Source organism: Salmo salar, chromosome 11 (genome assembly GCF_965601325.2).
Source record: "Salmo salar chromosome 11, fSalSal1, whole genome shotgun sequence".
In the NCBI taxonomy this organism is placed as follows: domain Eukaryota; kingdom Metazoa; phylum Chordata; class Actinopteri; order Salmoniformes; family Salmonidae; genus Salmo; species Salmo salar.
The window spans coordinates 105,521,350-105,536,080 of NC_138301.1; the positions used below are offsets into that span (position 1 = coordinate 105,521,350).

At 42.4% G+C, this 14,731-nt stretch overlaps 1 protein-coding gene across 8 annotated transcripts; it reads left to right on the forward strand.

Moving 5' to 3' along the window:
- The first annotated feature begins 103 nt into the window (after positions 1-103).
- slc25a45 (solute carrier family 25 member 45) lies at positions 104-13,376 on the forward strand. 8 transcript variants are annotated; one of them, XM_014129078.3, is made up of 7 exons: positions 104-216; positions 1,701-1,765; positions 1,865-1,908; positions 2,019-2,090; positions 11,922-12,110; positions 12,195-12,447; positions 12,757-13,376. In XM_014129078.3, the coding sequence occupies exons 2-7, from the start codon at positions 1,729-1,731 to the stop codon at positions 13,038-13,040; spliced, it is 879 nt and encodes a 292-aa protein (XP_013984553.2). In that variant the 5' UTR covers positions 104-216; positions 1,701-1,728; the 3' UTR covers positions 13,041-13,376. The 8 variants fall into 8 exon arrangements, with proteins under 8 accessions (XP_013984553.2, XP_013984550.2, XP_045546000.1 ...); XM_014129075.3 differs by having other exon boundaries at positions 122-1,023; XM_045690044.2 differs by having other exon boundaries at positions 122-692.
- Positions 13,377-14,731: the final 1,355 nt, after the last annotated feature.

Here is a 14,731-nt window from a genome sequence, read left to right on the forward strand (position 1 = left end):
TACTAGCGTGTATCTGCATATGCCCATTAGGGACGCGGGAAGAGTCTTTCTTTTCCCAGCGCAGTTACGCCAAAACCACGCCCCGTTATTCAAAGAGACGTTCTACTACGCTCCCATTGGCTAGTTAGCGTTGTCTCACTCTGAGACGGTGGCTACTTAACGTTAATAGCTCGGGATTTGAAGTTGTTACATTATCGTTAGTAGTCTATTTTTCCGGTAAAAGAATATGCTTATTATTCATAATTTCTCAAAAATGTATTATCTAATCATTCAGTCGAATACGCTGTGCTACAGCCATTGAATCTGTCTTTGAGCGTTAAGGGACGTTCATGGCTAGCTCGGTCCACGACGTTATGTTGTTATATTTTTCAATCTTAAAATACAAGGGCAAATGGTATTAATCAGTGACGATTTGCCTTGAGATATAGTACTTTGTAGGCAGTCATACAATAGTGCGGGTCGATCAAGAAAGTATAATGCTCCGATAAACTTGTGTTGGTGTGTATTCTACGATGAGGTAACGCTCAAATCAGGTAAATCTTCCTCTGATCTAGGTCACCGACCAAATGTTCTAGTCGAACCCACTCTTCAAAATATTTGCTTTCATTCTTTTAAGCGCAAAAAGCAACGTGGATGTTCGCCCCAATTCATTTTGTATATTTTCTAACTGGTTAACTGCTCCAGACTGATGGGTGAGTTTATTAATTCTGCACAGGTTGAATAGCAGCATATCACTAGCCATATACAAGCCATATAAGCAATACTATATGCTTTAACGACCTATAGTTTCTATCAATGATTTAGAATGGGACTCCAATAGATATCTTGACATTGAACAGTCAACCCTGTGCAGACGGCGCCGAGGAAACAGAATCAATAGATTATCTTTTTTGGTACTGGCTTGCTTTTGAAGACGGGCAAGTGATATTGTCTGTGTTCAGATGGACCTACAAACAATAGGCCTACTGTTAGGGGATCTGAAAAACCAAGATCAACCAATGGGAAATATGATTATACTCTTCGGTAAAGTATTTATTTTTAGGGCAATCTAGGTTGAAACGGTACAAATACAGAGGTTCAAGAACCTCGTTAGACACCACAGTAAAATAGAAGGATGTATTGTCAAAGGAAACAGTAAAATGGTAATGTACTGGGAAAGATGGGTTAGTTTGTGGATGATGGGTTAGTTTGTTAGTTTCTGAGGGTTGGAATTAAGATTGCCGTGTACTGTATGTGAGCGAAAATAACAGTAAGTAGCAGTGAAGGCATATTGTTGTCTGTTAGTCGTCGTCCCGAAATAGTAAAAAAAAACATTGACGAGCACAAGACTGCAATGATTGTGCTCTCAAGCTCAAAGATCACTCTGAGATCCAGAACCATGTGCTGTGAAATCTGTATTAAAGTTGAATAAGTCTATCCACTGGGCACACACTGGTTGAATCAACGTTGTTTACACGTCATTTCAATTAAATTATGTTGATCCAACGTTGATACATTGAATTGACGTCTGTGCCGACTGGGTAATGTCATCAGAGAAAATTATTAATCATTTTATATTTTCCCCTAAACTAATGGATATTCATGTATCGTCATAAAACAATGCTGAATTCTGACTAGATGGTTACAAGGTGAGAGATTGTAAACCCAACTACCTTGATTAACCTGGGATGGATAGTTGTTCTGTAATTTATCTGTTTTAGTGTGAGCAAGCAACTGAGCAAGCCTACCATGCCGTTTGTGGAATTCATAGCCGGATGCATCTCAGGTAATGTATAGGGGTAACATAGATCTTTTGTGTATAAAAACATTTTTGGACATGAATATGGGGGGTGAATTTGACTAGGCGTATGTGAATATGTTCTAGGAGCAGTAGGGTTGGCTTTTGGTCATCCAATGGACACAGTGAAGGTACAAGTGTTGGACTCACTCAAACTTGATGATTATATCCACTCATTTAGACCAAGGAATCTAAACTTGTTGACAAGTCACATAACATGTATATTATACTCCATATGTAGGTGCGTCTGCAGACCCAGGTTAAATACAAGGGGATTTTTGACTGTGTGGCTAGGACATACACTCGTGAAGGGGTAAGGTTTTGAATACTTTGTATTATATGACTCATCCCACTGTGCATAGCACGTAATTTCAATGTCAATAATTGGGTGATATTTGGTTGAGACGAACAATGAGATTACAACCTATATTCACCCACTCAAAAAGACAGGCAAAAGTTAGTTGAATTTCCAATGTGTTATCACTAGTCTTTCAACCATCTAAAAGCACAACCAATTTCCAATGAAAAAACAATGTCTTCTTTTTGGTTTAGTTTTCACTCAAATGTTTATCACTGCGCTTTCAACCATGCACAGCAAAGTTCAAGTGGGAATACAATGTCAGGATTTTAGTTTATTTATACAATCTATTTAATGTGTTATCACTGCGCTTCATCTAATAGCAGAACCAAATGACCTGGATTGCTGTTGAGATTACATTAAAAGTACATAGTGCAGGTGATCTACACCGTTCAAGATTCTGCACAGATTATTACACAAAGGTGAAGATCTCCACAGACCTGTGACGACCTATGCATGTGATCTTGAACATCCACACTTTAAATTATTACATAAAAATACATGTATAGTTACAGTAACCTCAAAATGTGGCCATGGATGTGTTACTCATTTTGAGGTAAAATGTTACATTAGTTTGTAAGATAGCCTTAACGTAGGCTATTTCCTGTATTACAAAAGTAATATTAAATTGTATTTGGTTGACAACACAACCAAATATTAACATTTAAAGGAGACCTACTGGTTGGATAGTTCCATCTGAGCAACTGGCTTATGCCCATTCTTTATCTTTTATTTTTGGTTGAGTTGGAGACGTAAATCCAACATATAATTTGTTAACTTGTCGACAAGTTAATAGGCTATTTATTGTATTTCAAATATTGAATTGTATTTGGTTACATTTAAATTGTTTACATTTTAGTTATTTAGTAGAGGCTCCTATCAAGAGCAACTTACAATTAGTGCATTCATCTTAAGATAGCTAGGTAAGACAACAACATCACAATTGTATCAAGTACATTTTCCCTCAACAAAGTATTTATCATCAAGGTCAGTGTTAGTGGGAAAAGAGAAGTGCCTTTTAAAAAAAACAAAATTGGGAGGAGGGGGGCGTCGGGGCGCGCGGTGAGAGTTATTTAAGATGCTCATCAGAGGTAGGGTTTCAGATGTTTTCCCCAAAATAGGAAGGGACTCCGCTGTCCTGACTTTAGGGAGAAATTTGTTCCACCATTGGGGTGCCAGGGCAGAGAAGAGCTTTGACTGGGCTGAGCAGGAGCTGTCCTCCCGTAGGGGTGGGAGGGCCAAGAGTTCCAAGGTGGAGGAAAGGAGTGCTTGGTTTAGGATGTAGGGTTTGAGCATAGCCTGAAGGTAAGGAGGTGCAGTTCCCCTTGCTGCTCCGTAGGCAAGCACCAGGGCTTCGACTGGAAGCCAGTGGAGTGTGCGGAGGAGTGACATAGGAAGGTTGAACACCAGGTGGGCTGCAGCATTCTGGATAAGTTGCAGGGGTTTGATGGCACAAGTGTAGAGCCCAGCCAACAGAGAGTTGCAGGAGTCTAGACGGGAGATGACAACTGCCTGGAATAGGACCTGCGCCGTTTCCTGTGTGAGGAACGGTCGGACTCTACAGATGTTGTAGAGCATGAACCTGTAGGAGCGAGTCACTGCTTTGATGTTTGCAGAGAACGACAGGTTGTAGTCCAGTGTCATGCCAAGCTTCTTTGCACTCTGGGAGGGGGACACCGTGGAGTTGTTAACAGTGATGGAGAGGTCTTGGAGTGGGCAGATCTTCCCCTGGAGGAAGAGTAGCTCAGTTTTGTTGAATTTGAGCTTGATGTGGTGGGCTAACATCCAAGCTGAGATGTCTGCCAGGCACACAGAAATGTGTGTCGCCACCTGGGTGTCAGAAGGTGGGCAGGTTGTTGGGCGGCTGGACATCACTAGTCAAAGGATTTAATCTGGAGAGAGGTGAGAAAGAGCTCAAGGCGTAGGGTAGTTCTGTGTGAGTGGGACTAGTGGACTTGGTAGGCTGAGTGAATGAGGAGCGGATGTTGTCAACCTTTTTTCAAAGTGGTTGACAAAGTCGTCCACAGAGAGGAAAGGGGGAGGAGGTGGAGGATTAAGGAGGGAGGAAAAAGTGGAGAAAGGTTTCCCAGGGTTGGCGGCAGAAGCTTGATATTTACAGTGACATTTAGAGTGATAGAAAGAGGCTTTAGCAGTGGATACAGAGGAAGAGAAGTTACAGAGGAGGCTGTGGAAAGATGATAGGTCCTCCAGAAGTTTATTTTCCTCCATTTCCACTCAGCTGCCCTCAGCCTTGTTCTGTTAGAGTGCAGTGAGTCACCCAGCCACAGAGCGGGAGGGGAAGGTCAGGCCGGCTGGGAGGTAAGGGGACAGTGAGTCAAAGGATGCGGAAAGGGAGGAGAGGAGAGGAGAGGAGGGTCGAAGAGGCAGAGTCAGGAGACAGGTGGGAGAAGGATTTAGCAGATGGAAGAGAGGATAGGATAGAAGAGGAGAGAGTACCGGGAGAGAGAGAGCAAAGATTGCGGTGGCGCATGACTATCTGGGTAGGGGCTGAGTGGTTAGGGTTGATGGAGAGAAAAGAAAACAAAGTAGTTATCAGAGACCTGGAGGGGGGTTGTAGTGAGATCAGTAGGCAAACAGCCTCTAGTAAAGATGAGGTCAAGCATGTTTTCTGCCTTGTGAGTAGGAGGTGACTGGGAAAGGGTGAGGTCACAAGGAAAGGAGTGGAAAGAAAGAGGTGGAAATAAATGAATTGAAGTCCTTGTCGGGAGGTTAAAGTCACCCAGTACGATGAGTGGTGAGCCGTCGTCGTGAAATTAGCTTATCAAGGTGTTAAGCTCATTGGTTGTCAACACAACCAAATATCAACATTTGAAGGAGATTTATCTTCTGCTTGGATAGTTCCATCTGTGCCACTGTCTGGCTTTAATTCCAGTTTGTTTATGAATTAATAATATATTGGATTTATGTCTCCATCTCAACCAAAAATCCAATTTAAAGAATAGGACTGAATCAAAACAAACTTGAAATGCACTTTAAATAAAGTTTGATTTGATTTAGTCCTATTCTTTAACTAGATTTTTGGTTGAGATAAAGACGTGAATCCAACATATCAATTTGAAAACAAACTTGAATTAAAGTCAGTGGCACAGATGGAACTATCCAAGCAGAATATACATCTCCTTCAAATGTTGATATATGCTTGTGTTGACAACCAAACACAAAAAATGTAATAATTATCTGTATGTTATATATCCAAGAATCCAAGATGGCGTAGCAGTCAGGCGTCTTTGTCTTTGTCCTGTCGTGTATCTTTTTACATATTTTTCTTCGCATATATTTTAAAAATATTTTCCTAAACCTCAACTTCTAAATACTCTCCTGCAACCCGCCTCACCCAATGTGGCGTGGATCTGTTTTTTTTTTCTAAAGTATTTCTATTTACATCGGATCTGGAATCCCTCAACTGAAGCTAGCCAGCTAACTACCTACCAGCTATCAGTCAGCAAACCATTGCTAGCGGTCATCAGCTAACCTTTAGCTCGGAAAGCTCTCTCCAGTTCAAACAATGTGACTCAAACGGACCTATTATTATTTTAATTTTTTTCCCCCCATATCCCCGGATTCCTACCGCAAACCCTGAACATTTTCATCTGGATCTTCGCAACTAGCTAACCGCAATCCCGGATGACTACTCCTGGCTAGCGTTTCCATCCCGGAGCAAGCACCAATTAGCCTGAAGCTATCCCGGCCAGGGCTCCTGTGCTACCACCGAAGCCCACTCCTGGGCTACAATATCCGGACCCCTTCTACTGCTGGTACAGGGCACGGAACCCCGCCGATCCTCTACGACTGGAATACCGACATAATCTGCCCGAGGATTCCAACAGGCCCCTCAGGTGCGACATCCGCTGAAGGCCCATTCTGCTAACCGTGGCCTACTAGCTACCTAGAGCTACTTGGAACCCTACTAATTCCACGACTGGTCTATCGACGTCACCGCATGAAGAGGCAAAAACAGACTTACCCCCATCGTGACGTCCCCCAAAGGCTAACTTGCTAGCCCCGGTCTGTTAACTGCTAACTGCTAGCCCCGGTCTGCCAACTGCTTGCTTGCTAACCCGGTCTGCTAACTGCTAGCTTGCCAGCCCCGGTCTGCTAACTGCTAGCTTGTTTAACCCCGGCCTACTAACTGTTAGCTTGTTAGCATCGGCCTGCTAACTGTCTGAATCGCCGTGTCCCCAATCAGCCCAACCACTCACTGGACTCATATGTTCACTTGGCTACGCATGCCTCTCTCTAATATCAATATGCCTCGTCCATTACTGTCCTGGTTAGTGATTACTGTCTTATTTCACTGTAGAGCCTCTAGCCCTGCTCAATATGCCTTAACCAACCATGTTGTTCCACCTCCTACATATGCGATGACATCACCTGGTTTAAACGTCTCTAGAGACTATCTCTTTCATCATTACTCAATGCCTAGGTTTATCTCCAATGTACTCACATCCTACCTTACCTTTATCTGTACACTATGCCTTGAATCTATGCTATCGTGCTATCGTGCCCAACCTGCTTCTTTTACTCTCTGTTCCGAACGTGCTAGACGGCCAGTTAATATAGCCTTTAGCCGTACCCTTATCCTACTTCTCCTCTGTTCCTCTGGTGATGTGGAGGTTAATCCAGGTCCTGCAGTACCTAGCTCCACTCCCACTTCCCAGGTGCTCTCATTTGTTGACTTCTGTAACCGTAAAAGCCTTGGTTTCATGCATGTTAACATTAGAAGCCTACTCCCTAAGTTTGTTTTACTCACTGCTTTAGCACTCTGCCAACCCGGATGTCTTAGCCGTGTCTGAATCCTGGCTTAGGAAAACCACCAAAAACCCTGAAATCTCCATCACTAACTATAACATTTTCCGCCAAGATAGAACTGCCAAAGGGGGCGGTGTTGCAATCTACTGCAAAGATAGCCTGCAGAGTTCTGTATTACTATCCAAGTCTGTACCCAAACAATTCGAGCTTGTACTTCTAAAAATTCACCTTTCCAGAAACAAGTCTCTCACTGTTGCCGCTTGCTATAGACCTTCCTCTGACCCCAGCTGTGCCCTCGATACCATATGTGAATTGATTGCCCCCCATCTATCTTCTGAGCTCGTGCTACTAGGTGACCTAAAGTGGGACATGCTTAACACCCCGGCCATCCTACAATCTAAGCTTGATGCCCTCAATCTCACACAAATTATCAATGAACCTACCAGGTACAACCCCAAATCCGTAAACACGGGCACCCTCATAGATGTCATCCTAACTAACTCGCCCTCCAAATACACCTCTGCTATTTTCAATCTCTTTCTAAAAGTATCTGCCGAAATTGCTGTAACCCCTATTACTAGCCTGTTCAACCTCTTTCGTATCGTTTCCAAAGATTGGAAAGCTGCCGCGGTCATCCCCCTCTTCAAAGGGGGTGACACTCTAGACCCAAACTGCTACAGACCTATATCTACCCTACCCTGTCTTTCTAAGGTCTTCGAAAGCCAAGTTAACAAACAGATTACCGACCATTTAGAATCCCACCGTACCTTCTCCGCTATGCAATCTGGTTTCAGAGTTGGTCATGGGTGCACCTCAGCCACGCTCAAGGTCCTAAACGACATCATAACCGCCATCGATAAGAGACATTACTGTGCAACCATATTCATCGACCTGGCCAAGGCTTTCGACTCTGTTAATCATCACATTCTAATTGGCAGACTCGACAGCCTTGGTTTCTCAAATGTTGTCTGGACCTCTGGCAGTCTCTATGGGTGTGCCACAGGGTTCAATTCTCGGGCCGACTCTCTTCTCTGAAAACATCAATGATGTTGCTCTTGCTGCTGGTGATTCTCTGATCCACCTCTACGCAAACGACACCATTCTGTATACTTCTGGCCCCTCTTTGGACACTGTGTTAACTAACCTCCAGACGAGCTTCAATGCCATACAACTCTCCTTCCGTGGCCTCCAACTGCTCTTAAACGCAAGTAAAACTAAATGCATGCTATTCAATTGATCACTGTCCGCACCTGCTCGCCAGTCCAGCATCACTACTCTGGACTGCTCTGACTTAGAATACGTGGACAACTACAAATACCTGGGTGTCTGGTTAGACTGTAAACTCTCCTTCCAGACTCACATTAAGCATCTCCAATCCAAAATTAAATTTAGTATCGGCTTCCTATATCGCAACAAAGCATCTTTCACTCATGCTGCCAAACATACCCTCGTAAAACTGACCATCCTACCGATCCTCGACTTCGGTGATGTCATCTGTAAAATAGCCTCCAACACTCTACTCAACAAACTGGATGCAGTCTATCACAGTGCCATCAGTTTTGTCACCAAAGCCCCATACACTACCCACCATTGCGACCTGTACGCTCTCGTTGGTTGGCCCTCGCTTCATACTCATCGCCAAACCCACTGGCTACAGGTTATCTACAAGTCTATGCTAGGTAAAGCCCCGCCTTATCTCAGCTCACTGGTCACCATAGCAGCACCCACTCGTAGCACACGCTCCAGCAGGTATATATTACTTGTCACCCCCAAAGCCAATTCCTCCTTTGGTCATCTTTCCTTCCAGTTCTCTGCTGCCAATGACTGGAACGAACTGCAAAAATCTCTGAAGCTGGAGACTCATATCTCCCTCACTAGCTTTAAGCACTAGCTGTCAGAGCAGCTCACAGATCACTGCACCTGTACATAGCCCATCTGTAAACAGCCCATCTATCTACCTACCTCATCCCCATACTGTCTATTTGCACATTCATCTTCTGCACATCTACCATTCCAGTGTTTAATTGCTATATTGTAATTACTTCGCCACCATGGCCTATTTATTGCCTTAACTTACCTCATTTGCACTCACTGTACATAGACTTTTTGTTTTCTTTTGTTCTACTGTATTATTGACTGTATGTTTTGTTTATTCCATGTGTAACTCTGTGTTGTTGTATGTGTCGAATTTCTATGCTTTATCTTGGCCAGGTCGCAGTTGCAAATGAGAACTTGTTCTCAACTAGCCCACCTGGTTAAATAAAGGTGAAATAATAAATAAATATATGCCATTACCCCAACCTCTTAACGTTTTGTACACTCAGTGTATTTATTCATCCAATGGTTCTCTCATTAATCGGGTTCCCGCTTTAAATATCTGGTTATTTGGATTGACAAGGATTTAACGTATAAAAAACATATTGATGAGCTTGTTAAAACGCTACGTAAGATTACATATCTTCATTGTTGAAGTATAAAAACAAAGTATTGGTTAACTCTTGAGGTTCCTCGGGTCTCCACCGAATTACAGTACCAATCAAAAGTTTGGACACACCTACTCATTCAAGGGTTTTTCTCAATTTTTTACTATTTTCTACATTGTAGAATAATAGTGAAGACATCAAAACTATGAAATAACACCTATGGAATCATGTAGTAACCAAAAAAAGTGTTAAACAAATCAAAATATATTTTATATTTGAGATTCTTCAAAGTAGCCATCCTTTGCCTTGATGACAGCTTTGCACACTCTTGGCATTCTCTCAACCAGCTTCATGAGGTAGTCACCTGGAATGCATTTCAATTAACAGGTGTGCCTTGTTAAAAGTTAATTTGTGGAGTTTCTTTCCTTCTTGATACGTTTGAGTCAATCAGTTGTGTTGTGACAAGGTAAGGATGGCATACAGAAGATAGCCCTATATGGTAAAAGACCAAGTTCATATTATGGCAAGAACAGCTCAAATAAGCAAAGAGAAATGACAGTCCATCATTACTTTAAGACATGAAGGTCAGTTAATACGGAAAATTTCAACAACTTTGAAAGTTTCTTGAAGTTCACTCACAAAAACCATCAAGCGCTATGATGAAACTGGCTATCGTGAGGATCGCCACAGGAAAGGAAGATCCAGAGTTACTTCTGCTACAGAGGATAAGTTTGTTAGAGTTAACTGCACCTCAGATTGTAGCCCAAATTAATGCTTCACAGAGTTCAAGTAACAGACACATCTTAACATCAACTGTTCAGAGGAGACTGCGTGAATCAGGCCTTTATGGTCTTATTGCTGCAAAGAAACCACTACTAAAGGACACCAGTAATAAGAAGAGACTTGCTTGGGCCAAGAAACACAAGCAATGGACATTAGACCGGTGGAAGTCTGTCCTTTGGTCTGATATGGTCTAAATTTGAGATTTTTGGTTCCAACCACCGTGTCTTTGTGAGATGCAGAGTAGGTGAATGGATGATCTCCGTATCTGTGGTTCCCACCGTGAAGCATGGAGGAGGAGGTATGATGGTGTGGGGGTGCTTTGCTGGTGACATTGTTGGTGATTTATTTAGAATTCAAGGCAAATTTACCAGCATGGCTACCACAGCATTCTGCAGGGATACGCCATCCCATCTGGTTTGCGCTTAGTGGGACAATCATTTGTTTTTCAACAGGACAATGACCCAACACACCTTCAGGCTGTGTACGGGCTATTTGACCAAGAAGGAGAGCGATGGAGTGCTGCATCAGATGACCTGGCCTGCACAATCACTCGACCTCAACCCAATTGAGATAGTTTGGGATGAGTTGGACCGCAGAGTGAAGGAAAAACAGCCAGCAATTGCTCAGCATTTGTGGGAACTCCTTCAAAACTGTTGGAAAAGCATTCCAGGTGAAGCTGGTTGAGAGAATGCCAAGAATAATCTAAATTCAAAAATATTTGTTTAACACTTTCTTGGTTACTACATGATTGTATGTGTTTTTAGTTTTGATGTCTTCACTATTATTCTACAATGTAGATAATAGCAAAAATAAAGAAAAACCCATGAATTAATACGTGTGTCCAAACTTTTGAATGGTACTGTAGTTTTAATGCACCTCACTGAGTACAGAAAACATTACGAACACCTGCTCTTTCTATGACAGACTGACCAGGTGAATCCAGGTGAAAGCTATGATCCTTTATTGATGTCACTTGTTAAATCCACTTCAATCAGTGTAGATGAAGGGGAGGAGACAGGTTAAAGACAACTTTTTAAGCCTTGAGACTTGATTGTGTATGTGTGCCATTCAGAGGGTAAATGGGCAAGACAAAAAATATAAGTGCCTTTCAACAGGGTATGGTAGTAGGTGCCAGCCCAGGTGCACCGGTTTGTGTCAAGAACTACAACGCTGCTGGGTTTTTCACACTCAAAAGTTTCCTGTGTGACATCCAGACAACTGGATTCAACATTGGCCAGCATCCCTGTGGAACGCTTTCAACACCTTGTAGAGTCCAGTAAATCTATTAGTTTTTAGGGGAGCTCTCACAACAATCAATGTCATGATAGCACATTGGTAATAGTCAGTGGCAAATATCCTAGATAAGCAACGATGGACTTGGTTAAAACCCAGGATGGGATACCAAAGGGTAGCTTCTGATAGATCAATTCTCCAGGAGGAGGTGCTGCCCAGCCTATAGTTTTTTTTCTTCTGATAGTGGATTTTATCGTTGAAGATCTGAAGTTCTTTTAAAGTTACAAATTCAACATATTTTATTCAAGGTTTGTCTGTTGAAATTTGGTTATCGTGATGACATAATCCTGTGGATGAAATCTTACCCAGAAAATAACAGTTGATTACTTTTTTCAAATCTAATGTATTTTCCTTGTAGATTTCACGTCACAATACGTTGACAAATTACGTTGAAACAACGTTGATTCAACCAGTTAGTGCCCAGTGGGATTTGTCAATGTGTGTTTTTATATTTTCGCTACATTGTTGTACCATCAGTAATTCCTTAACTATACTATTTTTGCATTTGTCGGATCAGATCCCTGGGTTCTTCAAGGGCATGACATTTCCTGTCCTGACTACTGGCATCACCAACGCTGTGGTCTTTGGTTCCTATAGCAATGCTTTAGACTGCCTCACCCAGTCCCAACGGAATGACCGAATCCAAGGCAACCCTGCCTCGGCATCAGCAGTCTTCGCAGCTGGCTGTTTCTCAGGTCTGGCACAGGTAATATGGAATGTGCTTTAAATGGCCCTGAAATATGGCATTGTTATGTGTACTTTTTAACACCAAGCTTGTCTTTGCTGCCAGGTGGTGGTTACTGCGCCTGTTGACCTGGTGAAGGTACGCTTGCAGTCCCAGACCAAGGGCTGGGCTGGGGTTGGTGGTGACGGGTATCGAGGTCCCATTCACTGTGTGACTGTCATCCTGAGGGAGGAGGGGCCAAGGGGATTGTTTCGAGGGGGGTTGGCTCTTACCCTGAGAGATGTACCCTGCTATGGAATCTACTTCTTGCCTTACGAAATCACCTGCAGGTTTCTGACTGAAGAAGGCCAACGGACAGGTCAGTTGGAGAGATGTGTTCCAGGCCATCTTTTTTTGCAATTGCGCTGCACATATGAAAAGATTGCTATATTATATGAATGTGGTTCCTGAGATGTTAGTCATCTACAGGCACTTTGAGATATGATCAACTGTGATACGTCACTGCAGTAGAGATGACTTGGTGTGTGTGTGTGTCATTACCATTTCAAAGGCCATGCTAGTCTGAGAAGAGAGAGAGCGAGTCTGTGTTTGACCATTTATTGCTGATGGTTTGAGTGCTAGTGCAATTACATAGATTTTCAGGTAATTATTTGGTTTGTATCTGCAGGTACATTTGCAGTAGTGATGGCGGGTGGGGTGGCAGGCGTGGTGACGTGGGCCTTTGCCACACCCATGGATGTGGTGAAAGCGCGGCTGCAGATGTCCGGTGCTGGGGGCCGGGTGTACCAGGGGGTCCTGCACTGCATGAGTGTGAGTCTGAAGGAGGAGGGGGTGAGAGTGTTCTTTAAGGGGCTCCTCCTGAACAGCCTGAGGGCCTTCCCTGTCAACGCCATCACCTTCCTCAGCTATGAGAGCCTGATGCAGATCCTCACCCGGCCGCCTGCAGACTGATCATCTCCTGGATACTCTCCGGCCGGACCAAATGATGGAAAGAATACCAACATTGGATGGGCAAACCACCATTATGTGAAATGAACTGGTATATACAGTATAGCTTAGCATGCTATACTCTGAATTTTATCCTCAATGTGGGCACTTAGACAGGGCTCATGATGCTGTTTGATACCATCAGTATTTTATATCATGACACAACAAAACCTTGAATATGAAAACACCTGGAAACCAAATGTTTATGCCAAGACATGGTGTATTTATGTACTGGTATACTGTATGAACTTCATAGCCTTCATTTATAATAACTTTGTAATAAACAAAATGTGAAGCAAATGGGAATGTAGTTGGTTTATTGCTGACAACCAATCCTCAATTCAAATCATTTACTTTAGTTAAATAAACCCCTTCTCCAACATGTAAACATTTAGTAAAATGATGCATATTTTACTTCTTGCATAAGTCAATGTATTTACCCCCTTGGATTTATTCACATTTTGTTGCTTGACACATTGGGATTTAAATGGATTGAGTTGTGATTTGTCATTGAGCATCACAGAATACCAAAGTGAAAATAATTCTACAAAATGTTAACATTTAACAAAAACAGTTTTTGCAAAAATATTCAGCCCTTTTGTTTAGACAAGCCTAAATTAGTTCAGGAGTAAAATGCAGCTTAACAAATCACAAGTTGCATGGACTCATCCTGTGTGAAATAATAGGGTTTTTTAATGACTACCTCTTCCTCTGTCCCCAATACATACATTGAACTACAAAGACTAAGAGGCTTTTCAAAAGCCTCATAGAAGGGCAGTGATTGGTAACAATAGCAAATCAGACATTTAATCTCTCTTTAAGCATGGTCAAGTTAATTATGCTGTGGATGATGTATTAAACCACACACACACAAAGATAGTCGTTCTTCTGAACTGAGCTGCAAGACAGGAAGGAAACTAAGGGATGTCACCATTGGTGCTTTTAAAACAGCTCCAGGTAAATGGCTGTGAAGGGAGAAAACTGAGGATGGATCAACATTTCAGTTACTCCACAATGAAATGTAAAGAATAAAAATAAAAGGAATAACCTTTTTGCCCTAAATGCAAAGCCTTATGCTTGAGACATATCCAACACGTCACTAACTGCCTCTTTATTTTCAAGCATGGTGGTCACATCATGGTATGGGTATGCTTGACGTTGGCAAAGATGGGAGTTTCAGGATAAAAATAAACGGGATGGAGCTAAGCTTTACACCAAACACAGAGGAATTCACCTTTCAGCAGGACAATAACCAACAAGGCCAAATCTACACTGTAGCAGGACAATAACATACAACAAGGCCAAATCTACACTGTAGACAGTGGATGGTCCAAGTGGCCAAGTTACAGTTTTGACTTAAATCTGCTTGGAAATCTACGGCAAGACTTGAAAATTGCTGTCTAGCCATGATCCTCAACACCTTCCCAGATCTTGCACAATCCAGGTCTGCAAAGCTCTTAAGAGACTTACCTAAGAAAATCACAGCTGTAAATTGCTGCCAAAGGTGATTCAGGGGAGTGAATACTTATCTATTCAAGGAATATTAGTTATTTTTTATTTACATTCTAATAAATAAATAAAGATTCCACTTTGACAGAGCATTTTGTGTAGATCAATTACAAAAAGAAAATAATTTCAATCACACTTTGTAACGC